Source organism: Cicer arietinum, chromosome 6 (assembly GCF_000331145.2).
Source record: "Cicer arietinum cultivar CDC Frontier isolate Library 1 chromosome 6, Cicar.CDCFrontier_v2.0, whole genome shotgun sequence".
In the NCBI taxonomy this organism is placed as follows: Eukaryota; Viridiplantae; Streptophyta; class Magnoliopsida; order Fabales; family Fabaceae; genus Cicer; species Cicer arietinum.
Window position 1 is genome coordinate 66,554,848 of NC_021165.2, and position 19,214 is coordinate 66,574,061.

Sequence of the window (19,214 nt, forward strand, 5' to 3'; positions counted from 1 at the left end):
AAATATAAAATATCAAATTATTATTTAAAATTAAATAAAGAATCAAATAAAAAAAAACCGAAGTATACACCTGAAATTAAGTTAAAGGACAATTAGAACAATTTTAAATATGTATATATTAATTAAAAGAAATTTGCTCAGAGACAAACTCTGTTCGGGGACTTGTATACATAAGATCAATATATTTATTTAGATAACAAATATTAATAAAAAGTTTAATAGTTAAGTAATACGAGAACTTAATTAGGTAGGTACTAAATAGGAAAAGTTTAAGGTCAATTTTAACATCATTATATATACTTCTTGATTTGGCAAAATTATGATTACTATATCTTCTAACAATCATCATGACGAGAAAAATGACCTCCATATGTTAAAAATCCAATATATAATTAATTGTTCAAAGAGGCTAACTAGGAATGATTTGTCTCCGTGTAATGATGATTGTTAAGAATATCTCGCTTAATTAATTTATAAATGGGAGCTGCTCGTGTATTCTCATATGGAGTGTGTGGAGTAAAGTGGTGGGACCAAATGCAACTTGGGTACAATTTCATGACGTTTGGGAGGCAATATTTTAGTAGTCATAATATGGGCACAAGTTTGGACCACGTAGGAAGATATATTACTCTTAACTTAAAAAGTTTGGTTTAATTGGAAAAAAACATATGTATTAAATATGATAAATTATAAATTTAATTTTTGTGGATGTTATTGGAGAAAAATAAATATAAATTTATATGTAAATGTTTATAGAGTCTTAAGATTTTTCTTACCTTGAACTGAGAAAACGTTTCATCATCCTCAATTTTGTTTAAAAAAAATATATTATTGATGCATTGTTCCGAATTTGAGATTTTGTTAAAATCCCAAAATGCAATTTATATCGAATATATTTAAAATAATTGAAAAAAATTCATAAGAGATCCGGAAAACATCAAACAAGTTATGCTGTTGAATTACATAAAACAAGTATGTAGAATTTGAGATATGATCACATATTACTAAACACGAAAATTGATAGAATTTGAGTATTATGGTTTCATGTAAAGGAAACTCAAAATTATTATTCAGCAAAGGAACCAAGAACAAAATAGCGCCACAATCTAGGGATTGATAAGCCAAGAAAGAATGCCACAAGGATTAACAACCTTAGTATGGTCAAAGTGAATCCTTTCAAAAATAATATTCAAATTCTCCTTAAATGAGGTTACAAATGCTTATTTATACTAAGTCTATCTCTAAACCTAATTAATGTGTCATAAGTGACACCATTCTCTAGACTCATATTGGACTTACATCTTATTTTTTTTTTTATAAAATAAGCTTAATGTAAGGAAATAAAGTATCTTCACTTACACATAACATAAACTAAATAAATAATAAATCTATTACAATTCCAAATCAAATAAGAATTATTACAAATCAAATTAAAATAAATAAAGTTCATCATAATTTATTAAAATATGGATCATCTTCATGCTCTTGAGGTCCTTATCAGGTGGTCTATTTTGCATGCGTTCCTCCTCTTTCACAAAATTAGAGTACACCCCAAGTTCCATACATCTATCTACCTTATAAATACTACTAGTGTGTAATATAGCTCTCATGTGAGATATTCTTATTTTTCAATTCACACCAACACTAACTCTTAGTAATGTATCATTATTTTTAAGAATCTTCCATTAATATCATTATGATTTCCGAACACAACAAAATTAAACTATTTTACATAAGTAAAAGATAAATTAACACATTGACAAGTAACAACAAGTGGCAAGAACACGTTGCAATCCCAAGATAGAAAAGGAAAAAGAAAATCTCACAATCAAGCTTAAATAGGGAAAAACAAATACATGTACAAAAGAAAGTCATTAATGAATGTGATATCAATGAAGCAACAAGTTGAGATTTAAGAGACCATGCATTAACGGATAGAGAAATTATGAGCATGAGCAATATATATATATAAAGACAGTATAAATAATTGTAGTCTACAATTAATTCTGTTAAAATGTCTCATAATAAGGGACCGTGAAAATAATTGAGATGTAAGATAAAAATAATCAAATAGCATATATATATATATATGAATTATATTAAATATATAATCAATATGTTTTTAAATAGGAGATGTATAGCTCACTAGTTTGAAATAAAGGTTTAAACAAATTTATTAATAACAGTAAAGAATATATTTTGTGATAATAATTTTTAAAACATAAACATTTGTATAGAAAATACTAATATGTGTATAGTACGAGTTTTTTACACTAGTGTCATAAATATGATTTGAATATGTGTCATTACTTAAATGATCTGAGTCCGATTTCTCTCATTATATGCAACCATTGCATTTTTTTTTATATATTTAGAGATTTAAAAATATAATAAAAGCGTCTCTCACATATGCAAGATAGACCCAAAGGAGAAAACCACTACAAAAATTGTTTTAAATCTCCAAATATATAAAAATTAAACTTAATAAATAGCATCCAAAAAAGTATTACTTTATAAAAATGTCTCCAGAAAAATAAAATTTGTATTTAATAGAACTGTCTTATATTTTAATAATTTCAAACTGAAACTATTAAAATTTTATTTAAAATTAATATTATCTCAATATATATTAAATTAATTTATGTTATCATCAATTTAAAAATAAATATTATAATAAAATCAATTATATTAATTTAATAAATAATTTTATTAAAATACTTCATATTAAAATTCATCTTAAGCCTCTATTTATGTTTGATCGGGCCTCCTTTTGTAAAATGGTATTTTTTTTAGGAATAAAAATGGTTTTAATGCTAAAAAACAATTTAAAATCTATGAAAAATACCTCAGAGTTTTATTGGATATCGATACTATGAAAGCAAAATAAATTTAAAATTTATATTCAATTCAAAATAATTGAATTTTAAAAAGTTACATGACATTTATGGTGCGGTTGTTAGACTTTTTTTTCTTAAAGTAAATTAATCATTTTAAAAAGTTTTCATATGGTTTTTATAGCTTTAAAATAAAGAGAGAATCTAAACATAATCAAAAAACTACTTGAGCTATTTTTAGTTTCTCAAAACAATTATTTTACATAATAAATTTTTTAAAAAATAGTGATTTTCATTGTAGTAGGCAAATACCAAACAATTTTTAATTTTAAGGGTTAAGTAAGTTTTTGATCCATATAAATATGTCGTATTTTATTTTTATTCCTCTAATTTTGTTTTTAAACAATAGTTCCTCAAATATTTTCTGTTAATAATTTTGATATATACTTTTAAGTAAACTTATATGTATTATTCAAATTATTGAATGATTTGTTACAAACATGTTTAAAACATTATAAGAATATCCCCTTTAAAAATTTATAAATTTTTAACAAAATATGAATTTTTGAAGCACTAAAAGATTAAAAAATTATATTAAATTAATCATTTGATTAAAAATTCTAAAATTGTTCTTAAGTCGTAGTTCAACTGTCAAATGCCGATACCACTAAGTTGAACGTCTTATATTTAACGTAATGATGTTTATAATGTTCTATACATGTATGCAGACAATGCACACGAGTGTACTTAAAATTGTTTGATACATCAATCTGATAGAATATATTAATCAATTTTTTTAATCATATCCTACTTTGGCCTTGGCCTAAGAATACAATAATAAAAAATTTAATGATATTCTACTTGACCTTATTTTCTAGTCCTTAGTTTAAGTTAAGTTAAAATAATATTTTCCAAGCTGATAAATGTTAACAAATACTTTCTCATTGTTCTTTCCCTCAAGTTTCTATGTGTCCCTCTACCTCTCTGTCCACTCTCACTTGTCCTTAGTGTTTAGTGTTATGAAATAATTTTTTTATTATCATTGATTTTATGATTGTTTTCTATTGTTGATGTTTTGTTGATTTCCACTAAATTTATTATTCCTTTAATGTTAGGATGATTTCCTCTTTTTATATTTGTTGAAATTTTTTTGGGTTGTTTTCTTATTTATTTTATTCATAAATCAGATAAAAATTCTAATTGTTTTTACCTTGAAAGGTTGAAAAAATAAACTCTGAATCATAAATTTTTTGATTGTTTTAATCTGTTCATTTTGTCCTTTCTTTTCTAACATATTTGATATTTGAGTTTTATGTTAATTGTTTTTTATATAATTACTAATAATAAATTTTGATTTATGTGTTGTTTGTATGAGATAGATACACTTCAAACTATATAGACTTCTTATCATAACATGTTTCTATCAAATCATGTCAAACAAATTAAATTACCTTTAATAGACGTTTGAAGAAATTTAAAAAAAAACTAAAAACGAAATATAACATATTTTTAATACTATCTTAAAATCTTAAAATTAATTAATAACAAAATAATTTTGTACAAATGAATGGTATTGTAAAAGCCAACGTGCCAATTTGTACAGGGAGTGCAGGCGATGTGCAAGATGCAATCAGCATGTGCAGTTAAGAAAAATTCAACCGTGTGCAAAAAGGAAAGCCTTCAACTGCAAATGAAGCTGTGACGATGATGGATCATCTTTGACTGATTTGCATGACAAGTTGTTATATGGAGTCCTTTTGGAAAGATGGGGAATAATGTTTTAGGGAAATGATTCTATGAATTTGAAATCAGATTTACTCAAATTGTTTTCTTCGACTACAGATTTTAATTTGTCGAAGCATAATCAAACAACGGCGTAATGTTGGGTTTCATTGATGGATTTGACTCATAAATGTTACGGTCTAATATATATATTGTTTTCCATCACCAATTGTCTTAGAATATCGGTGAGCTTGGATACTGCAACAAGATAAGGTTCTTTTGAATGATACTTTAGTCATTTTGCTAAAATTTTAATTGATATTAATTTATTTACAAAGTCATGATAAAATATAGAAGCAAGGGAAATATATGTTTTTCTTGTTAATGTTGAATATGAAAATCTTCTTCTTGTTTGTTTTAATTGTCACTTGATTAGTCATTCTTTTGCTATTTGTAATTATAATTTAGCCAATATTGAGAAGGAAGAGTTGACTAAGAAGGCTAATATCCTAAAGGACTTGTGAGTAGATACATGTCTCTTAAAAAACAAACCTCCTTTAAAAGATAAGGAGTTTGGGACAAATGATTGTTGTCATTGTCTAAAAGTCTACAATTGATAAAGAAGTTTGAAAGGGTATCAATAACGTCCTCACATGGAATTGTACTGATAATAATCTGCTTAATTATAGGGTTTGTGGAGGTTAATCAAGAGGTAGTTGGGACTTCACTTAATATTATAAATGTGAAGAGTGACACACAAGAACCTGTTTACTGAGAGAAAAAAAAGATCATATCAATATGAATTTACTCATGTGATTTCTAAATCACAAAAGAAGAAAAAAAAGACGAAGAAGCAAAACTCATCTCCTAGGAGCTCAGAAGTTGCAATTTAAGAGGTGTTTGGTTCATCATCAGATAACACAAAGCAACAAAGTGACAATGATTTATAATTTAACATAGACCATATTTGAGAGTATCGTCAATATTCAGATAAACATATAGTTAGTTCTTGGAGTGATACACTGTCAGACGAAAACGATATTCAAAATCATCGTATTTATTTTGATTTCTAAGTCAACTCTAACTCAAATGTTATGTTATTGTTATTAACAATTATTTGGATCCCACGATTGTTCACGACTTATAAATTTTGTGAGATTTTTTTAAAACTAAAGATGTTAACTAAACATATTGATAAAGTTCAACCACCTATAAAGAATCTTATATAATTTTGTGAGGTTTTTATATGACTTAAAAAAAATTAACATTTTTTTTCTTTTTATTTTCCTAGTGTATACTCCCAATTTTATTTGGATTTTTTATCTAAATATCTTTTTTCTCAAAAATATAACCAAACTGCCTTATTTTAAAAAAATTATACCAAATTGTTCTCGAGATGCAATAATTAATTTTTTTTTTTATTTTAACAATTGAATAATTATTAATTTAATTTAATTAATAAAAAATAATTAAAATATATAAAAGAAAAACAAAATTATATTAATAAAATCAAATAAAATACCTTAAATTGAAAAAAAAAATACATCAAACTTAACATGTTGTTAACTAGATTGTCAAAACAAAAAACGTGTTCATACTATTTTTTTAGCAATACAATTTTATTTTGTTAACAACTTCCTCCTATTTTTATAACAACTCTATTTTATCTATTTGATCAAGAAAGAAAATAAGAGAAAGTGGTTAACAAAATAGAAGTATCTATTTATTTTATTTATTTGATGTATTTTTTCTATTAAATATATTTTGTTTTTTTTAATTATATATTTTTATTATATTAACAATATTTTATTTTTATTATTAAAATAGGAAGGAGTTGTTAAAGGAAATAGAAGTATGTTGCTCTTTTATCTGCAAAATATTATGAATAATTGGTCCACACTTTGATGTATTTTTTCTATTAAATGTATTTTGTTTTATTTTATTAATATTATTTTAATTATTTTAAAATATTTTTATTAGTTTAACAATATTTTATTTTTATTATTATTATTTTATTTATTTATTAGATCGAAGTAAGAATTAGACAGAGTTGTTAACAAAATAAAATTGTAACGCGTTATTTGTTTTGGTACATCTAGTCAACCGCATTAAGTTTGATATATTTTTTTCTTCAATTTAATATATTTGATTTGATTTTATTAATATAATTTTTTTTTTAATATTTTAATTATTTTTTATTAATTAAACTAACAAATATTCAATTGTTAAAATAAAATAAAAAAATATCTTAGAACATGATCGCATTCCGACGATGATACCTCCTATGCAAAAAAATAAGATAATTTAATATATATATATATATATATATATATATATATATATATATATATATATATATATATAGAGAGAGAATTTTATATATATATATATATATATATATATATATATATATATATATATATATATTTAAAGTAGGAGAATTCGATTATATTTTTGAAAAAATGATATTTAAATTAAAAAAATATATAAAATAACATATGTGATCCTTTAACTTAATTTCAGTTGACGTTTTAGTCATTTTTTTGTTTCTGATTTGATCATTTATTTTAATTTTAAGTGAATATTTGATCTTTTATATTTTAAAATATCAACAATGTTATTTTATTTTATTTTATTTGCAAAAATTCATCAAAAATTTTAAATAAAATCCATAAATTAATTATCATCCTCAATATAATATAATTCAAATTTCAACAAATTCATAACTTAAATCTTTAAATAAATTTATATGTTCATCTCTAACGACATCAAATAAATAATGAAAATATGAGTTTATTTGAAGAGTTGAGTTTCGAATTTGATGAAATTTGTATTATATTGAATAATATAATTAATTTTATGAGTTTTATTTGAAAAAATTTATTAATTTTTTAAATTTTTATATAAAAAAAATAATATTATTAATATTTTAAAATATAAAATATTAAATTATCACTTAAAATTAATATAAAGCAACTTAACTTGTATAAAAAAAAAATCATTTTATTTTATTTTAAAAAAGAAAAAGTCAACTCTTCCATCAAATAATGATGATATTTACGTTTGACGTTTCATCACTTTTTACTCTCAACTTTCATTTTCCACTGTCCTGCCTCACTTCAAGTGAAATTTGTTTGCTTTTGTTTTTATTTTGTCTTGTTCAATGTATCTCCATCTCAAGCACCCAAAAAAAGTACTTAAATACTCTTCACTACTCCCTTTCATCTTCACTCACTCTCTCACTCTCTTCTTCTACTTATAATAACTTCTTCTTTTCCATCTCCCACCTCCACCACGCGCCATGTATACAAACTTCCACACCACTTTCTCACGCGCCACTGACACGTCACCATTACATTGCCCCACTACACCTCTTCAACCCCAACTCATTACCTTCAACGAGTCCGACTCGCTTCTCGACTCACTCTCCCAACTCAACTCAGAAACGAGTTACAATAATGCTGCTGCTGTTGGTGGTAGTTATAATAGTTGTAGCAGTGGCTGCACTAGTTACATGGGCTCACCGAGTTCTCTGGCGAGTTACGAAACTCAACGAGTTTCGAATGGTTTGATACAGAGGAGTATTAGTAGCCACTCGCTGCAAAAGAGTGATGGGCCCCACTATCACCCTTTTATGTTTGCTGAATTGCTTGATCAGGATAATGGTCCGGTGCGGCGAGTTTACAGTGCCGGTGATCTTCAGGTTCCCCTCTCCGTTTACATAATCTTTCTCTATACTCTATCACAAATCAAATATAACCAACAAAAAGTGTCATAAAACTTATTTATTTGATTCAAAATTTAAATTAAATATACAAATTTTTTAAATATTTTTAATTTATAGTAGTATATAATAATAATAATAATAATAATAATAATAATAATAATAATATACAATTTTTTATTTTTGTGGTTAGTGTGTTTTTATTTATGCAGAAAAAATTATTTTAGATTATAGATTTTGTTAAAAAAAATTATTCTGTAAATTGATTTGAAGCTAAGTAATTTATTTTATGATACAATTAGCGATTTGAATAATAAATTTGAGACAATCAATTTTATAGATAAAAATTTCAAATTTTATACTTTAAAACAAAATAATTGTTCTTTGAAAAATAGTAATAAGCATATTAAATCAATTTTACACCGACTTTTCACATCATACATTTTTGGATGCATTATTAATTTTAGTGTAGTTTTCTCTTTTGGTGTAAGTTGTATTTTAATTGTGCATACAAGAATATCGATTCTAATTAAAGTGTGTTCCCCAATTACAGTTGCAGGTGTAATGTAAAAAATTTAGTAGTCTTTGTAACAATTTTTTTTGGGTGAAAGACTTTTTAACAATATTAAAATTATAATTATGGTTGCGTGAATTGCATTCATATACATTTTACTAAAATAAGAAAGTTCACATTAACTGCAACTGCAATTTAATCATAACAGTAATTATAGATTATTTTTTCTTGACTAACCAATAAAGATTCCTTGTTCAAAAAAACAGTAAAGATTCTATACAAAAGTCACATATGTGAGGAAAAAAATAGCATAAAAATATATGTGAATTATGGCATGTGTGTGGAAGAAAAAGAGCACTTGATACAAAAAGAAAAAGAGACATTAGTATCATAGCATCAATAATGTTTAGTCTACTAGTACTTCCTTTTTTATTTATTTTAAATTTGTTCAAGTTAATATGAATTGTCCATATATAAAATCAATCATGTTTTTGTTATAATAAATGTAGTCGACATATGAACAGAGGGTTAATGGAATGCAACAACATTATCATCAATCAGATAGTCCTTTGTCAATAGAGAGTAGCATGATAATTGAAGAAATTAACAGAGCAGCTAGTCCTTACAGCCCACAGGAAAAGAGGATGAGGATTGAGAGATATAGAAGCAAGAGAAACCAGAGGAACTACACCAAGAAAATTAAGGTTCATTTATTCTCTCTCTCTTTTTTTTTTGTCTTAAAAATTATGTTGATAAATTTTACTTATAATAATAATAATAATAATAATCTATAACATTATATAATGAGAATATCAAATTATTTGGTGGCTTTTTTCTTCTCATTTTATTTACAACTATATATTTCTTTATCTAATTAAATAATTTTTTTTATAAACATATATAATTTTTTTGGGTACAAAAAATATATATAGTTTTATATATAAAAAGATATTAAATTTTGGTATAAATGGAATGATGCATAAATTTTGAGTAGTGGAATTTGATTCTTAAATGTCCTTTGAATTTATTAAAAGTATAAACACACTTACGCGTTTTCTAATGTCTCTTTTAATTGTAATTTTATAGATGACTAATAAAAAATATATTTAAAAATTACATTAATCAATATTTTTAAAAAGTAACATTCTTTTTATTTAAAAAAATTATATATTCTCTCAAAGTATGCCAATATTTTGTTTCCAATTGAAAGAAATAAAGTATTAAAAATGCACATGGAGGGATTTAAGAGAAACTCCGATAAATGGAGAAAACTTTGTGAACAGGAAAATCATTATTGAGAAAGTTTGCACCATATCATTGCTAAAATCGTATCTAAGGTTGAAAGTTAAGTGAAACAGTAAAAAGATTGACAAATCCTCAATTTATCTTTTGTAATACTTTCAATAATCAACATGATATAATTTTTGAATGAAAATTATAATTGGATCTTGATTTTGTTTTTTGTTTTTTGCATGATAGGGTCTTGCTGGCCACACAGAAAATATCAAATTGTGATTATAGTTTACTGCTAAGACTTAGTGTATTGCAACATGTCCCTAAATTTGTGATATATCAAACATAAAAATAAAAAATTGTCTCATATTTGTCTTATTATACGAGGTTATTGGTAACCCATTACTCCTAAAGTAAGCAATTAGAAGTGTTGTGTTACTCTCCAACACAATGTACTGTATATAGTTCTATATTGCTCCACCTGAATACTATTTAGTCATGAAATGATGCAATCATGTCATTAAAAAAAATTAATATTTTGGTCAAAAAAATTTAATTTTTTGGTAAAAAAAAAATTTAATTTGTTTTCTTTTGGGAATCAGTATGTTTGTAGGAAGACATTGGCAGACAGTAGGCCACGTATTAGAGGAAGATTTGCTAGGAATGATGAAATTGTAATGAACCCTCCAAATCAATGGAGCAATATTATTAGTAATGGAGATGAATTAGAAGATGAGGAAGATGAAAATTGGGCCAATTTATTTGATTCATTGGCACCTACTTCAAATCTTGCTCAAGAGCCTCAACATAGTTCCTCTTTTGATGTGTTCTACTAAGTATATGATGAAATAACGATAGATTTAACGAAATTACGATAATACCATAATTTAATTAAAATTATAAAATATAATTTTTGTTAAAATTATAATGGTATGCCGTGATTTTATTAAATTTATTGTTGATTCAAGATACACTACATGGGTTGGTTGGTTAATTAATTTGTTTGCTTTCAAATTTTTTAAATATTGTGGTGCGCTTGTGATCAAAGTAGGTAATGTAAATGTAAATATAGTTATTTTAATCATGGATGTGACCATGTGCAAAACTTATACTTTCTAGTCTTAGGTGAAATTTTTTAGTGCCCTTTTTTATATCTTTTTATAGACTAGGCCTCAATAGCAAAAAGTTGTATTTGAGGTTTGATTTCTATGTGATGTATTTATAAAATTATATTGTAGTATATATGAACTTTTTTGTTGAATATTATGCTTTTAGATGAAGAAATAATATTAAAACATAAACTTTGAAAAGGACAATAGAGGTAAGAAACAGAGAAAATATTTTAGTGGCAATCACTTTCGGCATTACCTATCACTTCTTTACAGTGAAATTTAGAAGAAAAAAAGGTGTAGTGCTCTGATTTTGTCTTCAAGCTCGGACTTAAGGGCTTTCTACTTAAAATAAAAAAGCTGTATAAGCTAAAAACATGATTCAGAATATAGAATATATATTTTTAAAAATTAGTGATAAATATTTTAATAATATGAATTTCTTTTTATTTATAAATGATTAAACAAAAAATATAATTTCACAAAATCATAATAATTAACATAAAAATTAAATATCAAATATGTCACAATTTTTAAAATGGAAAATTTTTCTTAAAGAAAGACAATAAAAATCAGGTAGTCCAATAAAACATTTCACTATAGTCCATTAATCTCATAATAATTAAGTCATTTGATCATTTCACATGTATTAAGAAAAATATAGAAATGAAAGAGAAGAATTTTACTTTTATCAAATTTCCTTAGCTACTCGTTAGCGCATTATCAATGTCATAAATTCAAATTAGAATATATTACATTAGAAAATTAACAAGTATTATTAATTAAAAAATACATTTTGTTAAAAATAAATGCATTAAAAATTAAAAGAATAGTGTATTTTAAAACAATTTTTACAAATGGGTAATTTATTGTGGGACAGAAGGAATAATAAATAATGAGTACATCAAATTCTCACTAAAGTACAACAATTAACGTAATAATTAGGAGTGTTCAAAAAAACCAAAAACTAAACTAAACTGCATAACTGAACCGAACTGTTTTTGAACTGATTTATAAAAGTTGAGAACCAAACTATTTTCGAACTGGTTTTTTAAAATTAGAACTAAATCCAACCGGTTTTCTGTTTGATAAAACTGAACCAAACTGATTTTCAGTTCGAAAAAACTGAACTAAATCGGTTTTTATTTCAAAAAACTTGAATATAATTTGTTTTTTTATAAGTAATTAGAGATAATTATGTAAAATGTGGTATATATAAACAAAACAAAAAAAACTAAGTTAAAAATCGGTTCGATTTGATTCAAAGTAATAAACTGATGCACCAATTTATAAAATAGTTTGGTTTAGTTTTTTGAACTGAAAATCAGTTCGGTTCGGTTTTTTCAACCTGAAAACCAGTTCGATTCAATTTTCAAACAGTTTTAGTTCAGAACTGAACTTTGATCACCCCTAATAATAACCGCTACCAAGGTGAAAACCAAACAAATCTCACCTAAAAAAACTCAAATCTCACATTGATAAAAAATAGAACGCTATAATAGTTTATAAAGAGGGACACCCTCACCTTACAAGTTGGTTTTCTAATATATATATATATATATATATATATATATATATATATATAAAAGCAGTTGGGTGTATATAAACAACGAAAGGTGTGTTGAAAAAAAACTCAAGTCTCACGTGGATAAAAGATAATAGTTTATAAATAGTGACACTTCTCATCTTATAAATAGTGAACACTTCTCAATATAAAACCTAAGACTAAGTAGTCTTTACTAATTTATTCCAATATTGGACCTGATAAATTGGATTACACTATACCATAAAAAATAAAATCATTTAAATGGTTCATGAATTGAACCATATATTTAAAACAATTTAGTACAAACTTAATTCAAAAACCATTTTTACAATTTTAAAATTAAAACTTATTTTTAACAAAATTTGTTTTTCTCGAAAAAAAAAATACAAACTTATTTTTTTCAAAAAAAATTAAATTAAATCAGTTTTTTTTTTAATTTTGAGAAAAAAATCAATAACATTTTTTTTTTCTGAAATTTTTTTTATTTTCTTTTTTGAAAAAAAAATCAAAACTTTTTTCTTGAAAATTTTGTTATCGATATTTTTCTTAAACAAAATTTCTTGAAAATTTTTTTTATCGGAAAATTTTTTACATCTATTTTTCTCGAAAAAAAATCGATATTCTTTTATAAAAAAAATTTCAAAAATCTTTTTTCGAATAACTAATTTAAAACTGATTTTAACTAAAAACTTGTTCAAAATATTAAACTAATTTATATTTGTTAACCAATTTGAAACAGGTTCGGAATTGCACTAAAATTGATTTGAAAGTATTTTCAAGAACTAAACCACATCATTAATATGGTTCAATGCGATTTAATTTTTACACAATAAACGTCCCTAATTAAAAATGTTTAATAGTGATGAACGTCTAACCGTGTTAATCATATTTACCTTTGTCTCATTCCTAAGGAAAAACACTTATAAGAATGAGGGTGGTTTCAGGTCTATTTGATTGTGCAATGTTGTTTGTAAAATTAATTGCAAATAGGCTAAAAATTATTCTCTTTGATATTATTGGAAAGTTTCAAAGTGCCTTTGTGCCTCATAAATGAATCATATATAATGCTCTATTAGCTTTTGAGTCCTTTAGTTAGATGCGAAAAAATAGGGAAATAAAGGTTGTGTGGATCTTAAATTGGGTATGGTTAAAGCGTACGGTCGTACTGAATGAGAAATTATTAATTCAACAATGAAATTCATGAATTTCTCTTAAAAGAAGTAATCTTTGGTGTTTAAATGCATATAATGTGTGTCATTATTCGTTCTTTTGAATGAAAGTCAGTGTCATATTTTTTTCTCCCTAATGTGATCTCCTATGAGGGACCCGTTATCACCATATTATTTTATTCGTGCAAAGGTATTCTCAAGTGTTTTGGTGAAAGTCCAAGAGGATAGCTGTGTGGTATTTAAATAGCAAGAGGTGTTCCTAGTACCAGTCACTTATTTTGTGATAGCCTCATTTTATGCAATGTTGCCACATGATGCGCAAGCAATTAATAAAATCATTTATCTTTATTAGGCTACTTCTTGTCAACTCATTAATTTGGACAAATTTGAAACTTTATTCAATCAAAAAGTTATTGAAGAGAGAAAAGGTATTTTCAATCATTAGGAGTGTTTAAAAAAATCAAAAATTAAACTAAATTGTAGAACTGAATTGAACTGATTTATAAAAATTGAGAATCGAACCGTTTTCAAACTGATTTGTTAAAATTATAACTGAACCGAACCAGTTTTTAATTCGAAAAAATCAAATCAAACTGGTTTATAGTTCGAAAAACTGAACCGAACTGGTTTTTAATTCGAAAAAACTAAAACCGAATTTGTTTTTTTAAAAATAATTATGGGTAATTATATAAAATTTAGTTTAAAAACCAATTCAGTTCGGTTCAAAAATAAACCGGTTCACCAGTTTATAAACCAATTCGGTTCAATTTTTTGAATTGAAAATCCGTTCAATTCAATTTTTTCAAATTGAAAATCCCCTCGGTTCAATTTTCAAATGGTTTTAATTCAGAACTGAACTTTGTCCACTCTTATCAATGATATACATATTAAGGTTGTTGAATGTCACTTTAAATACTTCGACTTATTCGATGTCTTTTGTTACTAGGAAAATCCTTAATAAAAGAAATATTGAGAATCACATAGATAAATTGTTGTATGTATTTCATAATAATTGATCGTGATAATTATTAATAATAATTAATTATTATTAATTTATAATTAATTAATTAAATAAGCAATCTAACATACGTGTGACATTCGTGAGTGAAACGTGTTGTATAATATAGCATCAATCTTCCAAATACGGTATTACTAAATTAATATTTAAAATTTAACACCCTAACAAATTTCTTCCACATCTAATCGTTGACAAGGGAGAAGAGAAAATTCACAAACTTCAATTCCTCCACACGTGATGATTGGCAAATATTTTTCTATGCAAAATAGGGTTGATTATGGGGAAGTTTTAATTAAATCATGTTGCTCATAAAGCTAAAGGCTATGTGGTTTTCTACTTTCTAGGTTTAGGAGAAAACAGCCCAACTCATATTTGTTATCCGGCGGTGTGTTAGCCACTAGGTTTATGGTCGGCATTTTTTTATTTGAATATTTTTACTCCAACATGAATTTAGTGTAATTTTGTGACTTAATACAGACAAGTATTTCAAAAAAAAAAAAAACTTCAAGATAATTTCCAAATGAATTACATGGTCAATCATGAGGACACCACTCACTCACTCAACTTAAATGAATAAATAAATGCATAAAGTATGGATAATGGATGCCATAAACATTGAGCTACTATAAGCTATGAATGCAGTGCCTACATTGTTGGAAAATATCATAGGAGGAGCCCGCTTCCTAATAAAGATTTCTGTTATAGTACTTAGGCTAAACTAAACATTGAAAAAGCACTAATGTTGCCTAGGAAAAGAAGTGTAAAAGTTATATACTAAAATCAATTTATATATCTATATATAATATTCTCTTCGGTTACAATTATAAAAAGAAAAACTTATTATAATTATTAAAAATATAATAATTTTTCTATATAAAGTAAATATTTAATTTTTATTTATGACAATAATTAAATTTAAGATGTTTAGTTTTTGTTTATTATAATAATTAAATTTATTTACTAATAACAATGATTAAAAGGAGTATAAAAAAATTAACCACTCTGCAAATTATTATATGTTCGTATTTATAAGTTTGACACGTCCGTATATGTTATTAGAAAATTAGATATTTTGAAAATTATCAATACATCCTTATTTATAAATTTGACACATCATTTATAATTATGGGATTAAATTTGGAATAAACATCATTTTTTTTTCTCAATGCATTTGTCAACTCAGTCTCCTATATTCTTTAAATTATACGATAAAAATAGATGTTTCGAAAATAATCAATATGCTCGCTCTTACTTATAAATAGAGTTGTTATAAAATTCTAAGGTCTCGAATTTCATCTCAAAAATCTTATACTAAGTCTCTAATATTAGACTTCCTATTAAAATAAATTTTAAAGCTTCAATTTATTATTTTATTAATTTTTGCAGGCTTAAGTGAGGGATTTAGGTTCATACATCTAATGTTTTGTTAATTGATTTTTTTTTATATTTATTTTTCTGAAAAATATCGAAAAAAATTTTAAAAAATGTCTAAAATATTTTTTTTCATAAAAAAATATTTAAATCATTTTTTTTTGAAAGGTTTTGTGAACAAAATAAAAAATCATTTTTTTAACAAAAATTTTTTATAAAAAAATCAAAAAAATTTTCGATTCATTTTGATTTTTTTGAAAATGTGGGTCTATATGCCCGTCTAAACCCACACAATTTTAGAGACTTTTTGATTTTGGGGACTTTTAAACTATAAATAATTTTGCCCCTCCAATATATGAGTTGGAGTCAATAATTAGTGAAATTGGGAAGCTGCAACTCAACTTATAAGTAGACCTGTCAATAAAATCCAAAACTCCAAAGCTCCCTTAAAAAATTTCTTACTAAGCTCCTAATAACCTACATCAATCTGGTCAGTGATAATGTGCGACAGACGATCCATACAAATGAAAAAAAAAAAAGATAGGGAGAAAGGGGGATTGCCTTGTCAAATACCTCTAGACGAGGCAAAGGTATCAACCTTGTCCCTATTCCGTAAAATTTTGAAAGATGAAATAGAAATACAATGATAAATAAAATTAATTAACTACTTGGGAAACTTACAATCTCGAAGAAATTGAGTAACAAAATTCTAATTCAATATGTCATAGGCCTTCTCTAAATCTATCTTTATTGACATAAAGACTTTTTGGCTCTTCATTCTTCTTATTGGATAAACCATCTCCATAATTATAATAATATTATGATGAATATTCCTCCCGGAGATAAAACTTGAGTGATACGGTTCACCGCAATTTTAGTAACCAATTTATAAATCACATTGTAAAGAGAAATATGACGAAATTGTGCGAGAAACTCCGATTGATCAACCTTTGGAATGAGCACCAAAACAACATTGTTAGTTGAGCTAATTTGAGAGGAATAATTCAATACATCGCTAACAAACTGATATAAATACGAACCCACAATGTCTCAACAATGCTGGTAGAAAAGTGTTGGAAAATAGTTTTCAAAAATTGAACCAAACCATTAATGTGGTCAAATTTAGTGTAGTTTTTGTATCATAAACATCCCTAATTAAGGGGTATATGTGGAGGTGGGAAGTAGAAAACTCCAACATATTTTGCAATGCGACTTGAAACACATGCAGATATGCTTAATAAAGGTTTTGATTGATGAAAAATAGCAGATAATAGATAAATTAGTTGATAACATGTCAACTTAATAGCATATAATGGATAAATTAATAGTTAAATTAATTGATAAAATGTAACTACGTAAAAAAATATATTTAAATAATATAATTAATAAATAAATTAAATAATGAGAATAAAAATACAAGAAGATATGATACACTACAATCTATTAGCTTGAGCACTTGTTAAAGTGACATTTCAAAAAATATTATAAACTCGTGTGTAAACCCTATAAACTCGTGAGAGAAATTAATTACTACACAACTCTATGGTTGTCATAAAAACTTATACGTTTTATGCAATAAGCTAACAATTTTGTCTTTCCAAATAATACCAAAGTATCTTGATTTTTATATATAAAAAAATCATTAATCCATTGAGTCAATCAAGTACGTTTTTTTTTTTGGACTTGCATGTTTGGTTCACCATGAGACAAAATTCCACCATTTTTGTTTGTTGTCCTCCATTTTAGGAATATTTTGATGGGAGGAAATTAAAATTACTCGTCAATCATTTAAAATTTACCTCCTCCTTTAAAGCAGACATAAATTCAATAAAAAAATTATCGTCGTGTCCTTTCCATAATATCTCTCATCTCTTTCTTCCGTTGAACTAAATAGATCATAAAATTTTAAAACAACTTATCAAGTTAGACCAAAATTCTTGTAAAAAAAGTTGTATCAAAATTGACTACTATATATTTTAGGCTTATTCTTCTAAATTTTACTGCGTAAAAAATTATATTTTTTATAATAAAGGAGTGATATACTTATTAATTGTTTAGTAAAAACCAATTAATCTATTGATCCATAAGTATTGTTCATATGGTACCTCTAAAAACAAGAGTGCGTATTTATTGAAAATTTTTTGATAATATTATTTAAAAATAATAGTTTATGATCTCGTTTATTTTTATGGTATCCTTGTGTCAATGCTATGCAAAGAGAGGCAGAGAGCACCCTCACATATCAGTAGTTTTAGAGTTTTGTACCAGGCACCCCCCCAATTTGACCTGCCACCCCCCCACTATTTTTTAAAGACTAAAATACCCTTTTGTAAAACAGTATAATATTATTTTAAAAATTACCATTCAGATTTCACACCCCACCACCTTCGAAAATTTACAAAAAAAAATGTTGGATTCGAAACTTTAAATTTTCGAAATGAATTTTAGTAAGTTACTCGAAAATTTTGCTATTTTAAAACCTTCGAAATGCAGTTTATTTAAAAAAAAGACAAAAGTTCGAAACTTTGGATAAATGCCAAATTTTCGAAATAGACAGTATTCGAAACTTTGCTTGCATTTGAAAGTTTCGAAATAGAGTTATGCTTCGAACATTTGGCTTTTGATGAAACCTTCGAAATGTAGTTTCGAAACATACGAATCTTCGAAATGCATTTTCTACTTCGGAAGTTTGCTTTTTCACCAAAGTTTCGAAATGCATTTTGTTCTTCGAAAGTTTCATTTTTCACAAACTTTCGAAATGTAAGAATGTTTCGAACTTTTCATTTAGTTAAAGTTTCGAAATGTATTTTATTATTTTTTTAAATTCAATATTTATGTTATAAATTATTTTTAAATGTTTTTTAAATTAAATATTTAAAATATTATATTTAATTAAATTTGTTACTAATTTTGAAATTAGGTATGAGCAGAGTTGAAGTATCTGCTTCAAAAAATGTTATAGATACTACAGAAA

The 19,214-nt window shown here is 25.1% G+C and overlaps 1 protein-coding gene across 3 annotated transcripts; it reads left to right on the forward strand.

Moving 5' to 3' along the window:
- The first annotated feature begins 7,718 nt into the window (after positions 1-7,718).
- Positions 7,719-11,288, forward strand: LOC101489217 (two-component response regulator-like PRR1). 3 transcript variants are annotated; one of them, XM_073369937.1, is made up of 3 exons: positions 7,719-8,259; positions 9,304-9,498; positions 10,274-10,621. In XM_073369937.1, the coding sequence occupies exons 1-3, from the start codon at positions 7,858-7,860 to the stop codon at positions 10,307-10,309; spliced, it is 633 nt and encodes a 210-aa protein (XP_073226038.1). In that variant the 5' UTR covers positions 7,719-7,857; the 3' UTR covers positions 10,310-10,621. The 3 variants fall into 3 exon arrangements, with proteins under 3 accessions (XP_073226038.1, XP_012572766.1, XP_004506003.1); XM_012717312.3 differs by lacking the exon at positions 10,274-10,621 and adding an exon at positions 10,630-11,288 and having other exon boundaries at positions 7,733-8,259; XM_004505946.4 differs by lacking the exon at positions 10,274-10,621 and adding an exon at positions 10,630-11,288 and having other exon boundaries at positions 7,736-8,259; positions 9,319-9,498.
- The last annotated feature ends 7,926 nt before the right edge of the window (positions 11,289-19,214 follow it).

Coding starts and splice junctions, on each gene's coding strand:
- LOC101489217 (XM_012717312.3), top strand. CDS start 7,858: ATGTATACAAACTTCCACACCACTTTCTCACGCGCCACTGACACGTCA. Junction 8,260..9,303: donor ACAGTGCCGGTGATCTTCAG/GTTCCCCTCTCC, acceptor TAATAAATGTAG/TCGACATATGAACAGAGGGT. Junction 9,499..10,629: donor ACTACACCAAGAAAATTAAG/GTTCATTTATTC, acceptor TTTGGGAATCAG/TATGTTTGTAGGAAGACATT.